At 34.3% G+C, this 14587-nt stretch overlaps 1 protein-coding gene and 1 pseudogene across 4 annotated transcripts in view; both read right to left on the reverse strand.

The window, feature by feature from the left end:
• The window catches only part of LOC105709990 (COP9 signalosome complex subunit 2), a 425050-nt gene that overhangs the window by 191102 nt on the left and 219361 nt on the right, over nt 1-14587 (reverse strand). For all 4 annotated transcript variants that reach the window (XM_012442168.2, XM_012442169.2, XM_064365646.1 and 1 more), the window contains one exon: nt 9994-10091. In XM_012442168.2, the coding sequence (XP_012297591.2) occupies nt 9994-10091 (98 nt within the window). The remainder of the gene's footprint in view (nt 1-9993; nt 10092-14587) is intronic.
• Nucleotides 2436-5781, reverse strand: LOC105709993 (signal peptide peptidase-like 2A; annotated as a pseudogene).

Raw genomic sequence — 14587 nt, forward strand, 5'->3', positions numbered from 1 at the left:
TACACTGTGGTTCTATACAAAGAAAATATTTTGAGTTTTAAATGTCCTCCAAACAATGCAAAAATAACTACTAGCTATGGAATTGTTAGTTAAATTTAGTACTTAGCCACTCCTTTAGATCCTGTTAAAGTCTTTCCTGGAAGATATGGAAAGAAGATATGGTCAATTCCACTCAAATTCTGGAGTGGGCAACTCCAAGTCATGACAGAAAATGAGATCTTACCATAGAACGATGTTGATTTTTTTCTAAAACATGTATTATTAAAAATCTGCTTCCATCTAATCAACTACTGGGGATCTAGAAGAAAAGTATGAGCAATCCATGGATTGTTTTCTCTGTAATGGTGAGAATTGAAAGTAACACAATGTCCCAAGTTGGGTTTTCTGGAAAGCGGACTTAGAGATGGAGATCAGCATATAGTAGGCTTATTAGAGTGCTCTCGGATCAACACCTGTGGATTCAAGGGAATAAAGTAACATTGGGCAGACAGAAAAGTTGAACTGCGATAACAGTCTCAGTGGAATTCTCAGACCTCCTATAGGGAGGTCTGAAGCTCAGATGACCCTTCAGAATTGTTCTGAATTGGAGCTAAGGGGCTAGATCTTTACATATCACCTTAGTCAGTAGATGTGGGCTAACTTGGGAAAGGAATATCATCTAGTTGTCTATTGTTATATAGCAAACAACCTCAAACTTAGAGACATAAAACAACTCTAATTTATATTATTATCTCTGTAATTTTGGGTGTTGACTGGGCTCAGCTAGGCTGTCCTAAGATGGAGTCTATCATATAGTTGAGGTCAGTTGTTGGCTGGGACTGGAATCATCTCAAAGATTTTCTCATTTATGTGTCTGGGGCTGATACTTGCAGTGGCTCATCCTCAGCTATGGCTGCTAAGTGGAACATGGACTCTCCACAGGGTCTGAACTTCCTACTAACATAGCAGCTAGTTCCAAGAGCAAGCATCCCAAGAGGAAGAGTGAAACAGGCAGAAGCTGTAAAGATATTTATTAGCTGGCCCCAGAAGTCATAAAGTCACACTCCAATGGCTAAGGAAGTTACAGAAGACTGTCCAAATTCAAGGGCAGTGAACATTGGTGCTATCTCTTGATGGGAGAATTGCTATAATTCACATTGTAACAGGAGCATGTGGTAAGGGCAATATTGTTATGGCCCCTTGAAAAATATAATCTGCCATAGGACTTACCTTGAGTAAGTCCACTACTATCAGCTGAGGAAATTCTTATAGGGTATTGGTAACCAAGGGCCTTATGCCGTCAGTATTGTCCCATCCCAACAGCTGAAGAATGTCTTTTATTTTTCTTTGCTTAAGCTTCAGAGCATCTACCATATGTATTTTCCTGTTCCTGTGTTATGCATAATTTTTTGTCTCTATGTTTAACAATATTGAGAGTAAGCAAAAATAACTTAGTTACTTGCTCCAGAATATCCCTTTCCCTGAAGATAGGACTGCAAACAAACTAAAATAGCTTGCTCATCACAGCTCACTTCAAGACCCTTGCTCCACTGGTCCCTCCAATCCAAAATTATAATATCATAACCTCTGCCCAATCTCAAGCAGTTCCCTATCTTGCAAAGCCTGCCTCAAAGTCACCTACCTCAGGCCTTAAAATCCCATAAATATCATCCTTGAATTTCTTGGTTTTGAGACATTCCTAAAGCTCTGTTACATTGGTGTTCTTACTGCAATCCGTGTATGAAACCTAGCTTTGCTTGGTCAACAGGTAATTCTGGTAGTCTTTTAGGGGAGTCAACAGCAGATAATGGCAAAAACAGTGTCTAAGCATTCTTTCTCTTAGGGTAGCTTCAGAAGAACTTGGTTCTATGGTGAGCTGACAAAATGAGAACGTCATCATTTCAGGGAAAAATTGAAATAGTTGTCAATTCAGCCACTGATAGTGTGAAAGGTCAAATTCCTCCAACAAAACCATAGGGACTTGAAATTTATTTAGTCCAATTCATCTACTTAATATGAATGGAGAAGAGGCTTAAATTTGGGCTCAAATTAGAGTACAATTATTTCCTACACTGCTGAAGAGTCCTCTTCTATGTAATCAAGGGTATTATGTTTCCTCTCTGATCTTTATCTTCCCTCTTCTTTCTCCTGTTTGGGATCACTGTGTCTCCATTTTTACTCTTTGCAGGCAATTAGAGGAAATCTCAATTCTCCATCATATTTTGGCAGAGGAAATCTTTTATCTCTATGTTGCCACGGGACTTTTAGGCCTATATGTTTAGAATGAAAATGTATTTTTAAAAGATCTCACATTTCATCAAGTTAACACCTGCTTTCATTTTCTGAAAAATCTCATTAACAGATAACTTTATGACATTGATACCCAATTTTTGAAGGAAAATAAGGGTTAAATTTTTTGGTAAGTTATCATAAATAATGGAACAAACTTTCTTGCAGTATAGGCTTGTCTATTCACTTCACCCAGAGTATTTCAGAAGGACTGAGGAAAAAGATGTTTTACCTTGTATATATTGGAAAAATTACTAGATGGGAGGGTTCTGGATTAGATGTTTTTTCAGATATTTGTCTTTCAGCTAATTTATCCTTTTAAAAATGGGACAGTATTACCAGGTTCTTACCATATGCTAATTAAGTAGTCATTGACTTGAAGTGAAAAATACAATTGATAGTCACTTTAGTAATAACTTACAAATTGCTATTCATATATTGGTTAATGAGAAAAATATCTATGTGTGTTCATGTGATGAAGATTATTGGAAATCATTATATAAATAATGGTAAAAAGAATATAGAGCTGGTGATGCTTGTGGAGTCTCAGAATTCTTTCTCTTTTTTTCACTGTTGACAATTTTCTTCTCCCACATCACAGATAATTCATAACAGATTATTTCTTTGTATAGGTTTTATTTTTATGCTAATATAAATGCTGCTATATCCACATTATTTTCAATTGCTGGGTTTAAACAATTCATTCCTGGACACCATTTACATGTTTAAAAAGTCTGTATATGCATGTGTGATAGTGGGAGCATGTGTTAATAGTAACATAATGTACTCATTATGACATTGCATTGAGTTCAGATTTTTCTAAACTGCAACAAAATATGAATGTTTAAAACTCATGTTAGAAATACAGATATGGCTTATAGATTTTTCTTTTTAACAAGACCTACACAGACTACACCAACATTTTGGCTCTGAGTTTTCAATTTTTTAAATAATTAGCATTTCACATGTTAAAAAATTGTTAAATTTTTGGGTATTCTTTTTTAGTCTCAACACATAAAGGGCTTGAGGTAGCTTATAAAAATACAGACAAAGTATGAAGGGAGAATGAGGAACTCTAAATATATTTTATCAAAGAGTCTGCAGTTTAAAGATACACCATGCATTCAGCTCTAAATCCTATACATCAAAGTTTGTCTCCTGTTTTACTCATAATTCGAATATTAAGTGATCAAGATTTTAAAAAAACTCCAAAGATCATTTAAAAATTAATTTAAATTTTTCACTAATGAATTAGTATACATTAACTAGTAGTTTATTATCCTTATAAATATACATTTAAAATCATGTCAGAAGACATAAGCACTTCTGTGATATGAAATTTCATTGACTCCCTCCAGTCCTCTCCATACACACCTCCAATCTACTCAGTGTTTACATGTGAATCCTTACACACTGAAAATAATGTCATCCTCCCTTTTGTGATTTTGGCAAATCACTCCTTATCAATAGAAATATTACCTGTGGGGTTGCAGAATGGTGAGGTTTTGGTTAAAGAGTACAAAGTTTCAGTTAGGAGGGATAAATTATAAGTATTTAAGGTGATGAATATGTTAATTAGCTTGATTCAGTCATTCCACAGTGTATACATTAAATATTCTACTTTCTTTTTTTTTTTTTGGTTGCTCCTTATTGCAAGTAATGGAGGATTACTATAAAAATTTAGTTTTAAAAATAGTTTTTCTCCCAATGAACACTTTTTTTAATACAGAGGCTATGATCTTCACTATAATATGGCCTATATATTATCCTGTTAATAATTTTTTTTAACTGAAAATTCAGTAATCTCACATATGAGTATTACAGTAGAGGATCAAAGTCCAAAAGGTTGAGTAATTTGATTCAGATCTTTTGAATTTATAGAGTACCTTTCTTCCAGGAAATGTATAAAGTTATTTATTTTATATTATATTACATATATATTTATATTTCTTTGAAATGGGGTCTTGCTATGCCACCCAGGCTGCTACTTACAGTTACATCATAAATAATTAAAATGCTCCATGCAACAACTGAGGCAGTAATAAGTGTGCAAAGTACTAAATAGAGGAGAGCAGGTTGCCCCTTTTTCATCAGCACCAGAACAACAAATGTAAGTATCATGCCAATAGCATAGGCAACTAGCATAATAACATACTATATATAGGAAGAACCAGTCTGAACATCAACTCTTCTACAGTACCCAGTCAACAGGCCTGGTACAGTAATGTCTCTAAAACTCAACATTGAAAAAGGCATGAGGCACACACTCATTACCGAGAAATAGATCAGCTTTGGTACTCTGTTGACTACTGGCAACTTTCCATTATTTCCAAACGGTCCAGCTGCAAGTTCAACCATGATACTCTCCCCATTCTTTGTGACGAATGGTGTTATGACAACAAAAAATGCATTATAGAAGAGGAGAAGGCCTAGAAGTATCATGAATGACTTGAAGTTCATCAATTTCAGTGTTTTAATCAAATTCAGACAAAAAGCAATCTCCAAGATATCGATATCCTGTAAAATCCAAGCCCACCTGTCTTCATTTCGAAACACAGCCCAAACAATAGCTATCATTATGCATAGTCCAGAGAGAAAAATAAGTCTCACTTCCATGCTTTTGCCACAACACACAATTGTGCATTGCCTATATAGTATCTTATGAATTAGTGCAGACAAGACAGTTGTACAGACTCATTGCTGATGCTATGCAGAAAATTGCTATCATAACATAAACCAATCATTTGCAGAAGAATTAAAGACCATCATAACACAGCAGGTGACCACAAAGATTACAACTGTAAGAGGACTAAAAGTTAGATATTCTTCCTTCTTTATCCTCATTTCTCTATCTTCAATTGTCACTGCTTTCAAGTTTTCCAATTCAACTAGTCCACTCCAGTATCTAACTAATGCCACAGTGAACACAGCAATTACAAAAATGACCACCATAGTATGATCAAAGGCCACGATGGAGAATACATTTTCACATTAATGTTATTTCCTAGAGTCTGCTTCATATCTTTAAAGACTTTCTGGCTTATAAAAGCAATCAGTACTTTCACATGAGGAAATTCAGATCTGTTACCTGAGGGAGGAAATAGGACACTGTTGTTGACAACTAACACTGCTTCAGTACCTCCTTTCTGTGCAATTCTGGCTTTTTTGGGAAAATGGCAGCTTCCCCATTGCACCACAACTACTTTGTTCTTTATGCCAACAGGAGGAATATCAGAAGGGCTGCATAGTGGTGTGGAAGTCAGACTCATCAAACTAATGGAAGCTGCATTTTCTAGGGTACTTAGAAAAGTTATCCAACGAGGGTTATAAAGCATGCAGTAGCCCTTGGATGTGCCATTTTTAGATGCACTAAGATGCTTCCTGAGCTGCTGTAAGCAGGAGCAGGAAGCCCCAGAGCTGGGCGGCCATGGCATGGGGTAGCGGCCACTGCGGCCCCATTGAACTGGTGGGTGCTGGGTGGGGCGCACAGCGTGGCTCTATCGGTGGGGTAAGCTCTGGGTCCTGACGCTGCGCGGCCTCCGTAGCAGACCAGACCGGACAGGTGCCGCCTTGGCAGCCTGTACTCCAATTTAGTGGTTAGTGTTCTAATCTCTTTGGGGTTCATCCGAGTCCTTAATGAGGGCTGGGCCAAGAAATGTTATACTGAAGATGGACAAGACTGTAAAAAATGGAACTCTGGGCCATACCCCTGCTTCAACCAAAGAGCTCTGACTTTATTTATTTTTTAGTTTACACATAAAAATAATTTTTTAATGTGTAAAACATGTTCAGACAAATTTTCATTTGAACAAGGAATTCCACAGCTAAAACATGCCTAAAACTCTCTTTGGAGAAGGCTAGAAGCCCATGTCTCATAATTGTGTATGTTTGAAACCAATCACTGAACAGTAAAGTTGCAAAGACAGCTTTTTATCACAGCACCAAGTATACCAGTTTTAAAAGTTCTTTGGGTTTATGTTTGTTTTATTTTTCTTATAAAATTATAGCCTTAGATCTAAAAAAGAAAATAAATAGTTTAGCCAAACATACTACAAAACAGCTTAGCCAAACATACTACATACTAAATATATAATATTAAGCATAACTAAATATTAAAACTAAATAGAAGCATTGGTAAAACATGCATTCAATTTTTTTTCTCAATTGAGACATTCAGTAAAACGTTCTGAATATTATTTTGGAAACAAATCATATTAAAGCAAAGCTTTAAAAAGGATATGGTTCCTGGAATATCTCAGTGAGTTTAATCTTGGTTTGCTTAGGGGCTTTGGAAATACCAGCCAGCTCATGCATCTTAAGATAATATAAAACCAATGGACTCTGACCTCCAAAATTGAAGAGAACACGATTAAACTCTGGACCAGTACTACTATAGTGGGACTGTAAGAGGAAGAAAAGAATCAAGACAATGATAACTTTTGTGTTTCTAAAAAACTATGAATAAAATATAACTTCATATTAAGCATAAAGCTACCATTTGGCATATGAAAATAAAGGAAATTCCAGACAGCATCATCTTAATTAGAGGAATTTACCAAAGTATGAGTCTATAAGTATGTGCAGTAAGTCTCTTCTAGCCTTTTGATTTATCATCAGGCTTGCATATAGGCAAAAGACATTATTCAGTCTTAAGAACAGAAAAAAAATGAAGAAAATGAACAAAGCTAGGAAAAGGCATAGGAAAAATATCTGAAGAAATGACGGGCTAAATTTTCAAAATTTATGAAAAACACATCCAAGAAGTTCACCAATCTCTAAGCAGAATAAATTCACACCTAGCACATCCTAGACAAAGTATTCAAAAATAAAGACAAGGAGAAAAATCTCAAAAGCAGCAAGAGAAAAGCAATTCATATATAGGGGAACTTTAATAAGATTAATAGCTTACTTCTTATCATAACAAAACAGGCAAGAAGGCAGTAGGATAGCATCAAGGTGCTGATGGAAAAAACCCTGTTGACCAAGAATCCTATATTAAGAATACAACAACCATAAATACAATTTCTCCAAGATTCTATTATTCCCTTCTTATGAGAGAAATTTCAGTATAGCAACTACTAATATTTTAAGTTTTCCTCAATCTTGGTAATGCCATTATGAGAGATTTAGTATTGATTCCACTTTCTGTGGGGAAATAAAATTTTATTTTCATTTGCTTTTATTGATACATAAAGTTTTCTTGAATTTCTTTTGCTTATGGTCACTTTTTTGTTCTATAGGTTTTTGCAAATAATATGTTTCAGAATTCCTAGCAGCTACAGAATCATTTCAAATAATGAGACTATCACAATCAATAGCAAGTCTTTGCTGGTAAAAAGTTAAGGTCAATATCAGACATGTTTTCTATGATGTAAATCACTCCTTCATTTTAAGCTGCCATGATAATTCACATTGGGTTATATATAGCCCAATCTTCAAAATATATGCAAAACTAGCCTAAGCTCAGTTTAGAGTTTTAAAAAATTTTCCTGTCTGGATAGATGTTTTGTAACTCTTCCTGTTTCTTTCTTGGGTACTGTAAGATAAACATTCTGTCTTACTAAAGTTCTAAAAATAGACATTTCTGTCATTTTCTACAGTTATCTGTTATTAAATTCAGAAAATCACAGTTTGTAGCTCTTTTTTCCTCTATAAGAATTCATGGTTTTTAAGAGTAGTTCAGTCAGGTAAGAGCCAAATAGGTATTAAATGTAAATATAGTGTTTTGTTTTTTAAAGCAGAATGTCCCAAGTTTCCCAAAATCTCTTGCTAGAGACACTCCAAATAGCCAAACCAACGAACAGAAGCCCTAATATTTCCATAAAAGATAATGGTAGAAATTTGTCAGAGCACTTTAAGATTCTATAAACAATACTTTTATTGTCAAGTCAACCTAGCCCTAAATTTGAAGAATCAAGCAACTCCATAAGCTTTGGAATGATTGTAAGGATAAACTAGAAATTCGAAGGGGTGATTTTGGTGTCTAATTTCTCTGTTAATTTATTAAAGGATAATTGCTACAATGACAAGAAAGTTAAACTTTGACTTTTGAGGCCTGAATATGTGCTCTGCCAGTGCTCATACTCAATGTCACTTTCAGGGACTAGAAAACCACAGGCACCCATTCAGCATTTGGACAACTTTTTTTCCTGGAAAATTCCTTATGTTGAGCTGAAATCTATATTCCTGTAGCTTTCACTTATTTATTGGCAAAAGTTATACTTTTTTTTGGAGGCACACAGAAAAACTTTAATTCTGCTTTCCTATAGTAGGTTGTTACATATTTGAAAACAGTTATCATGGCCTTCCGAGTCTTTTCCTTCCAGGAGAAATATTCATAAATAGTTTAGCTGTTGCTCCAGCAATATGATTTCAGAGCTCTTTGCAATTAGGTTTAGATGAGGTTATCAATGATGGGACTGGAATCCTTATAAAGAAGAGACCAGAGCTCACTCTCTCTGCCATATGGGGACACAACAAGAAAGAGGCCATCTGCAAGACAGGAAGAGAGCCTTTACCAGAAAACCAAAATGGCTGGCTTTTTGATATTGGACTTCCCATCCTCCAGAACTGTGAGATATGAATTTCTGTTGTTTAAGCTACTCAGTCCATGGTATTTTGTTATGGCAGTCCAAGATGACTAATACAATAGGACAGGACAAAAAAATGCAGCAATGTGCTGTACTTCTAAAGATATATCTCCAACTTCTATCTGTTACCAGGTTGTTTAGTCTGTTACAAACCCATGTGTTAATTACTAAACAAAGTACAAGAGACCATTTTTAGGGTTTGCTGAAGATCAGATATACAATTTCTATTATTTATCTCTGATTTCTAAATCTGGCAATATTGCCCCAAAGGAAATGATGTGACATTCTCATTGATTCAAAATAGACTTCTATACATCACCAGTTAATATCTGAAGTGCTGCAACCATCCTTGGCCTTACTGTGAAGGTCGGAATAAAGTAGGAAGATATTTTATTAAACCTGGATTATTAAATACTGGGAAAACATAAATACTGACTTGCAGAAAGTGGTTTTTACATAGGCATAATTTTAAATTTTAAATAATCTTATCAGATAAGATAATTTAGAAAAAATATTAGCAATAAAGACTGTAACAGACTTAAAACTGAATTCTCTAACAAATTAAGATATCAAATTCAGAATTTCAGGTCAATAATCTCATCAAATTTTGGCTAAGGCAACACATGGTGGTGAGTCTATGAAATCTCTACTTGCAAAGCACCTTCAAGAATGTTGAAAGGCTAAGCATTCAAGACTCAAGAGTAACAGTAACTACATGTGGTCAATTATTCCAGGACCGTGGCTTAAGAAGTAAGGACAGGTCAGCTATTGCTGATACTCCTTTGAAGTTTTCCCTGAAACTTTGTTGCTTATTGAGATCATATTCATGTGCAAACACCAGACGGAATCTTTGTATGTCAACCCAAGGAGAAGCAGTGACAAGACATGTTGTAAGAAAAAAAGATAAATATTATGATATTTTTCATTAGAGATGGGGATATTTTCAGAAGAAAACAAACCTTTTTAATATTAGGATTAACCCCTCAAATGAATCTCTTTTGACCATTAAATTCCTTTCTAAAATATATGTTAAGAATGTAATAACCAGGATTGTCTATGTACAGCACAGTCAATAGCAATTATATTGCAAATTAAACAAGTAAGATTTTTTTGTAATAGTTATTATACTCCAAACCTTTGTTGCTAGTCTCAATAATCCTGATTCTTCCTTGGATGTAGGCAATGTATATGCTCTTGTGTTGTTTAAAATCTTTATAATATTGAAGTCGATAGCTAAAACAGAAAATAAAATAATTTTTAAAATTCTGCTATTTTTTTTTCCTTCACAAAAAAAGCATGATACCTTTTTCACCTTTTAACAATGTACCCTAAACACGCAGAAGGGCAAACATGGATAAAGAGTGTTAAAACATTGTTATAACTTGTCCCAAAGAAGAAATAAATATTACATTTCATATTTTTACTAGAGCTTTAGAGTTTATAAAATTCATATTTATGTTATGTCATCCTTGCAAACCATTCTGTGAGCTAAGAAACATTTTCTATAATTTACAGTTGAGAAGACTAAAGTGCAAGTTCTATGACTTGTTTAAGCTACCATTTATTAAGTAGTAAGAGAGGACACAAATCTAGGCCTTTTGCTTCAAAGTCCAGAACAATGCCCCTCTAATTAAATGAAATAAGCAACTTGGGCCGCTGTCTGTCAGAGTTCTGTTTTTCCATATTTTGACAATACACCCAGATAAGAAGAGACTTGATGATCTTTCCTTTCAACAGCATGAATATGCATGAGGGTACAGAGGGAATCTTGCCATTTTTTAAAGGAAAAGAGAACCATATGATTTAATCAGGCATGTCAATCAGCCTAAAAGCCCAGGCAGGTATTAAGTTTATCTTAACATCAGAGAAAAAAGGTGATCTGAGAGGTATGTTCTAGATTCTGGCACTGATTATCGGTTACCAGGAAGACTAGTCAGATCTAGAGATTATAATGTTGACGATAAACCTCTTAAGAGTTAAAGAAAGTTATTTGGGTTGATTTTTAACATTACGCATTAGGAAATATTAGGCATTAGCCTGAAATACTAAAGGCAGGTAAGCATTTATGTCCACCAGAGATTAAAGAATTGGTTAGCAAGGAACCTACATTTAAACATTTTAAGTAGAAAGAATATTAGATTTAAATTAGAAAGGACAAGAAAAGTAATAAACCATATTTTTTTCTTCAAAATGTGCTCAATTTTGAAAATTCTTAAATATATATAATACTTAATATATATATTACTTAATTTCTAGTCTTCTATGAACCAGTATAATTAAAAAAATAAAGAAACCTCTACTTCATGTTCACTGTACCCACAATAAAAAGCTCACTTTTCAGATCCCCTGAGCTTAATTGTGGAACTGCTGCTTGCTAACAGATAGTAGTATACATTAATATGAGGCAAAATATCTAAACGAGGAGTAATAGCAATGGCATAATAGTGAAGCAAAGCAATTTAAGAAGAAAAAGAGTCAAATAAAAACTATAAAAAAAGGCCAGGCGCGGTGGCTCAAGCCTGTAATCCCAGCACTTTGGGAGGCCGAGGCAGGTGGATCACGAGGTCAAGAGATCGAGACCATCCTGGTCAACATGGTGAAACCCCGTCTCTACTAAAAATACAAAAAATTAGTATTAGTGGCGCGTGCCTGTAATCCCAGCTACTCAGGAGGCTGAGGCAGGAGAATTGCCTGAACCCAGGAGGCGGAGGTTGCAGTAAGCTGAGATCGCGCCATTGCACTCCAGCCTGGGTAACAAGAGTGAAACTCCGTCTCAAAAACAAAAAAAATAGCACTTTGGGAGGCCGAGACGGGTGGATCACAAGGTCAAGAGATCAAGACCATCCTGGTCAACATGGTGAAACCCCGTCTCTACTAAAAATACAAAAAATTAGCTGGGCATAGTGGTGCGTGCCTGTAATCCCAGCTACTCAGGAGGCTGAGGCAGGAGAATTGCCTGAACCCAGGAGGCGGAGGTTGCGGTGAGCCGAGATCGCGCCATTGCACTCCAGCCTGGGTAACAAGAGCGAAACTCTGTCTCAAAAAAAAAATAAAAAATAAAATAAAAAATAAAATAAAATAAAATAAAAAACTATAAAAAAACTCATCTAGATATGATGAATAATCAATAACATTAAAATGCCTGTATTTATTAGCTTTTTCTCCTCAAATCCATTGATTAGTTTTAGGGAAAATATTAATATTCCCTCTAATTAGTTTTAGTGCCTCTTCTGTTTTCAGCATCTCTGAAAGCTTGGGCAGATTATCTGAAAATCAAAAAATGACTCTATCTGATAAAACTATAATAAAATATGTCTTAACTGTTCTTACTAAATCTCCAGAAATTTCACTAGTGAAAAAATGTTCCAGTCTTCCTCCACCTGCATTTAGAAAATTTCATTTCCATAATTATCTCCTATTTATTTCTGAGATGTTATCTCCTTTAAAAGGGAGACATGTAGGTAAGTATGGTTATTGCTATCCACTTTTGCAGTTTTTATTCTAATAATCTTTCTGAAATGCAAATAATTCATATATCTTGGAAAACTCAAAGAAAGGTCAAGTGTAGGCCACAAATATTAATACAATAATTGACTAAACTATAGAAACAGAAAAAGTATTGCTAGTAGATATACCTTAGAATATATGTATATATTCTAGTAGATATGCTTTAGAATATATGTAATTAAAATCAGAACTACTCTCAGAAAGAGACTTTTAATCTAGTATTGAAATAGAAGATAATTCAAGAAAAGGCCTCATGCCTGCAGGAAAAAAACAAAAAGACAAAAGACAGACAAATGATGCAATATTTAACTTGTTTTAAGTTAAAATGTTAAGAGACACAAGCATTGTTTGGTTTGCCATTCATATGTCTTATTTTGAAAAATTTCTATTCAAATCTTTGTCAATTTTTTGATCAGGTTATTAGACTTTTTACTACAGAGTTGTTTGAGCTTCTCATATATTTTGGTTATTAATACCCTGTCAGGATAGATAATTTTGCCAATATTCTCTATGTCTTTTCCCTTTGTTAATTGCTTCCCTTGCTGTGCAGAAGCCTTTTTTTTTTTTTCTTAATGTAATCTCATTTATCCATTTTGCTTTGGTTGCCTGTGTTTGTAGGGGTATTGCTCAAGAAATTTTTGCCTGGACCTAGGTCCTGGAGGTTTTCTTCAATATTTTCTTGCAGTAGTTTCATAGTTTGAGGTCTTAGATTTAAGTACTAAATTCATTGTAATTTGATTTTTGTATATGGTGAGAGACAGGGATCAAGTTTCATTCTTCTGCATATGAATATACAGCTTTTCCAGTACCACTTATTGAAGAGACTGTCTTTTCCCCGTTATAAGTTCTTGGCACCTTTGTTGAAAATGAGTTCACTGTAGGTGTGTGAATTTGTTTCTGGGTTCTCTATTCTGTGCCATTGGCCTATATGTCTGTTTTTATGTCAGTACCATACTGTTTGGTTACTATATCTTGGTATACATGTTTTTGCATTTCTGCATGGAATGTCATTGGTATTATGCTAGAGATTGCAGTGAATCCATAGATTAGACATTTTAACTTTATCGATTATTGCAATCCAGGAACATGGACTATCTTTCCTTTTTCTTGTTTTTTTTTTTTTTTTTAGTGTCCTCTTCAATTTCTTTCGTCAATGTTTTATAGTGTTCATTGTAGAGATCTTTCACTTTGCTTATGTTAATTCCTAGGTATTTAACTTTATTTGTGGCTATTGTAAATGGTATTACATTTTTTATTTCTTTTTCAGATTGTTCACTGTTGGCATATGGAAATGCTATTAATTTTTGTATCTTGATTTTGTATCCTGCAACTTTACTGAATTTGTCAGTTCTAATTTTTTTTTTTTTTTTGGTGAACACTTTAGGTTTTTCCAAATAAGGTCACATCATCTGCAAACAAAGATAATTTGACTTCTTTTCCAATGTGAATGCCTTTTATTTCTTTCTGTTGTCTGATTGTTCTAGCTAGGACTTCTAATACTACACTGAGTAACACTGGTGAAAGTAGGCATCCCTGTCATGTTCTAGATCTTAAAGGAAAGGCGTTCAGATTTTTCCCCATTTAGTATAAACTTCTGTCATATATGGCTTTTATTATGTTGAAGTATATTCCTTCTAAACCCATTTTTGAGGTGTTTTTTTTTTTAATCATGAAGTGATGTTAAACTTTATCAAATGCTTTTTTGGCATCAATTGAAAAGGTCATATGATTTTTGTCCTTCATTCTGTTGAAATGATGTATGATATTGATTGATTTGCATATGTTGAACCATCTTTACATCTCTGGGATAAATCCCACTTCATTGTAATGAATGACCTAAATTTTAATGTAGCATTAAATTTGCTTAGCTAGTTGTTGAGCAGTTTTATATTAATATTCATTGGAAATATTGGCCTGTGGTTTTCTTTTTTTGATGTGTCTTAGATATCTGAGTTTGGTATTGGGGTAATGCTGGCCAAAGAGAATGAGTTTGAAAGTATTCCTTGTTCCTCTATGTTTTGGAACAGTTTAAGTAGAATTGGCATTAGTTCCCAGTAGAATTCAGCAGTGAAGCCACTGTGTCCCAGGTTTTCTTTTTTTCTTGAAAAACTTTTTATTATTACTTTGATCTTGTTACTTGTTATTGGCCTATTCAGGTTTTGAATTCATTTCTGATTCAATTTGCATAGGTTTTATGTGTCTAGGAATTTGTCCATTTCTTC

Source organism: Aotus nancymaae, unplaced genomic scaffold, assembly GCF_030222135.1.
Source record: "Aotus nancymaae isolate 86718 unplaced genomic scaffold, 86718_ANA_hifiasm-v0.15.2.pri h1tg000062l, whole genome shotgun sequence".
NCBI classification, from domain to species: domain Eukaryota; kingdom Metazoa; phylum Chordata; class Mammalia; order Primates; family Aotidae; genus Aotus; species Aotus nancymaae.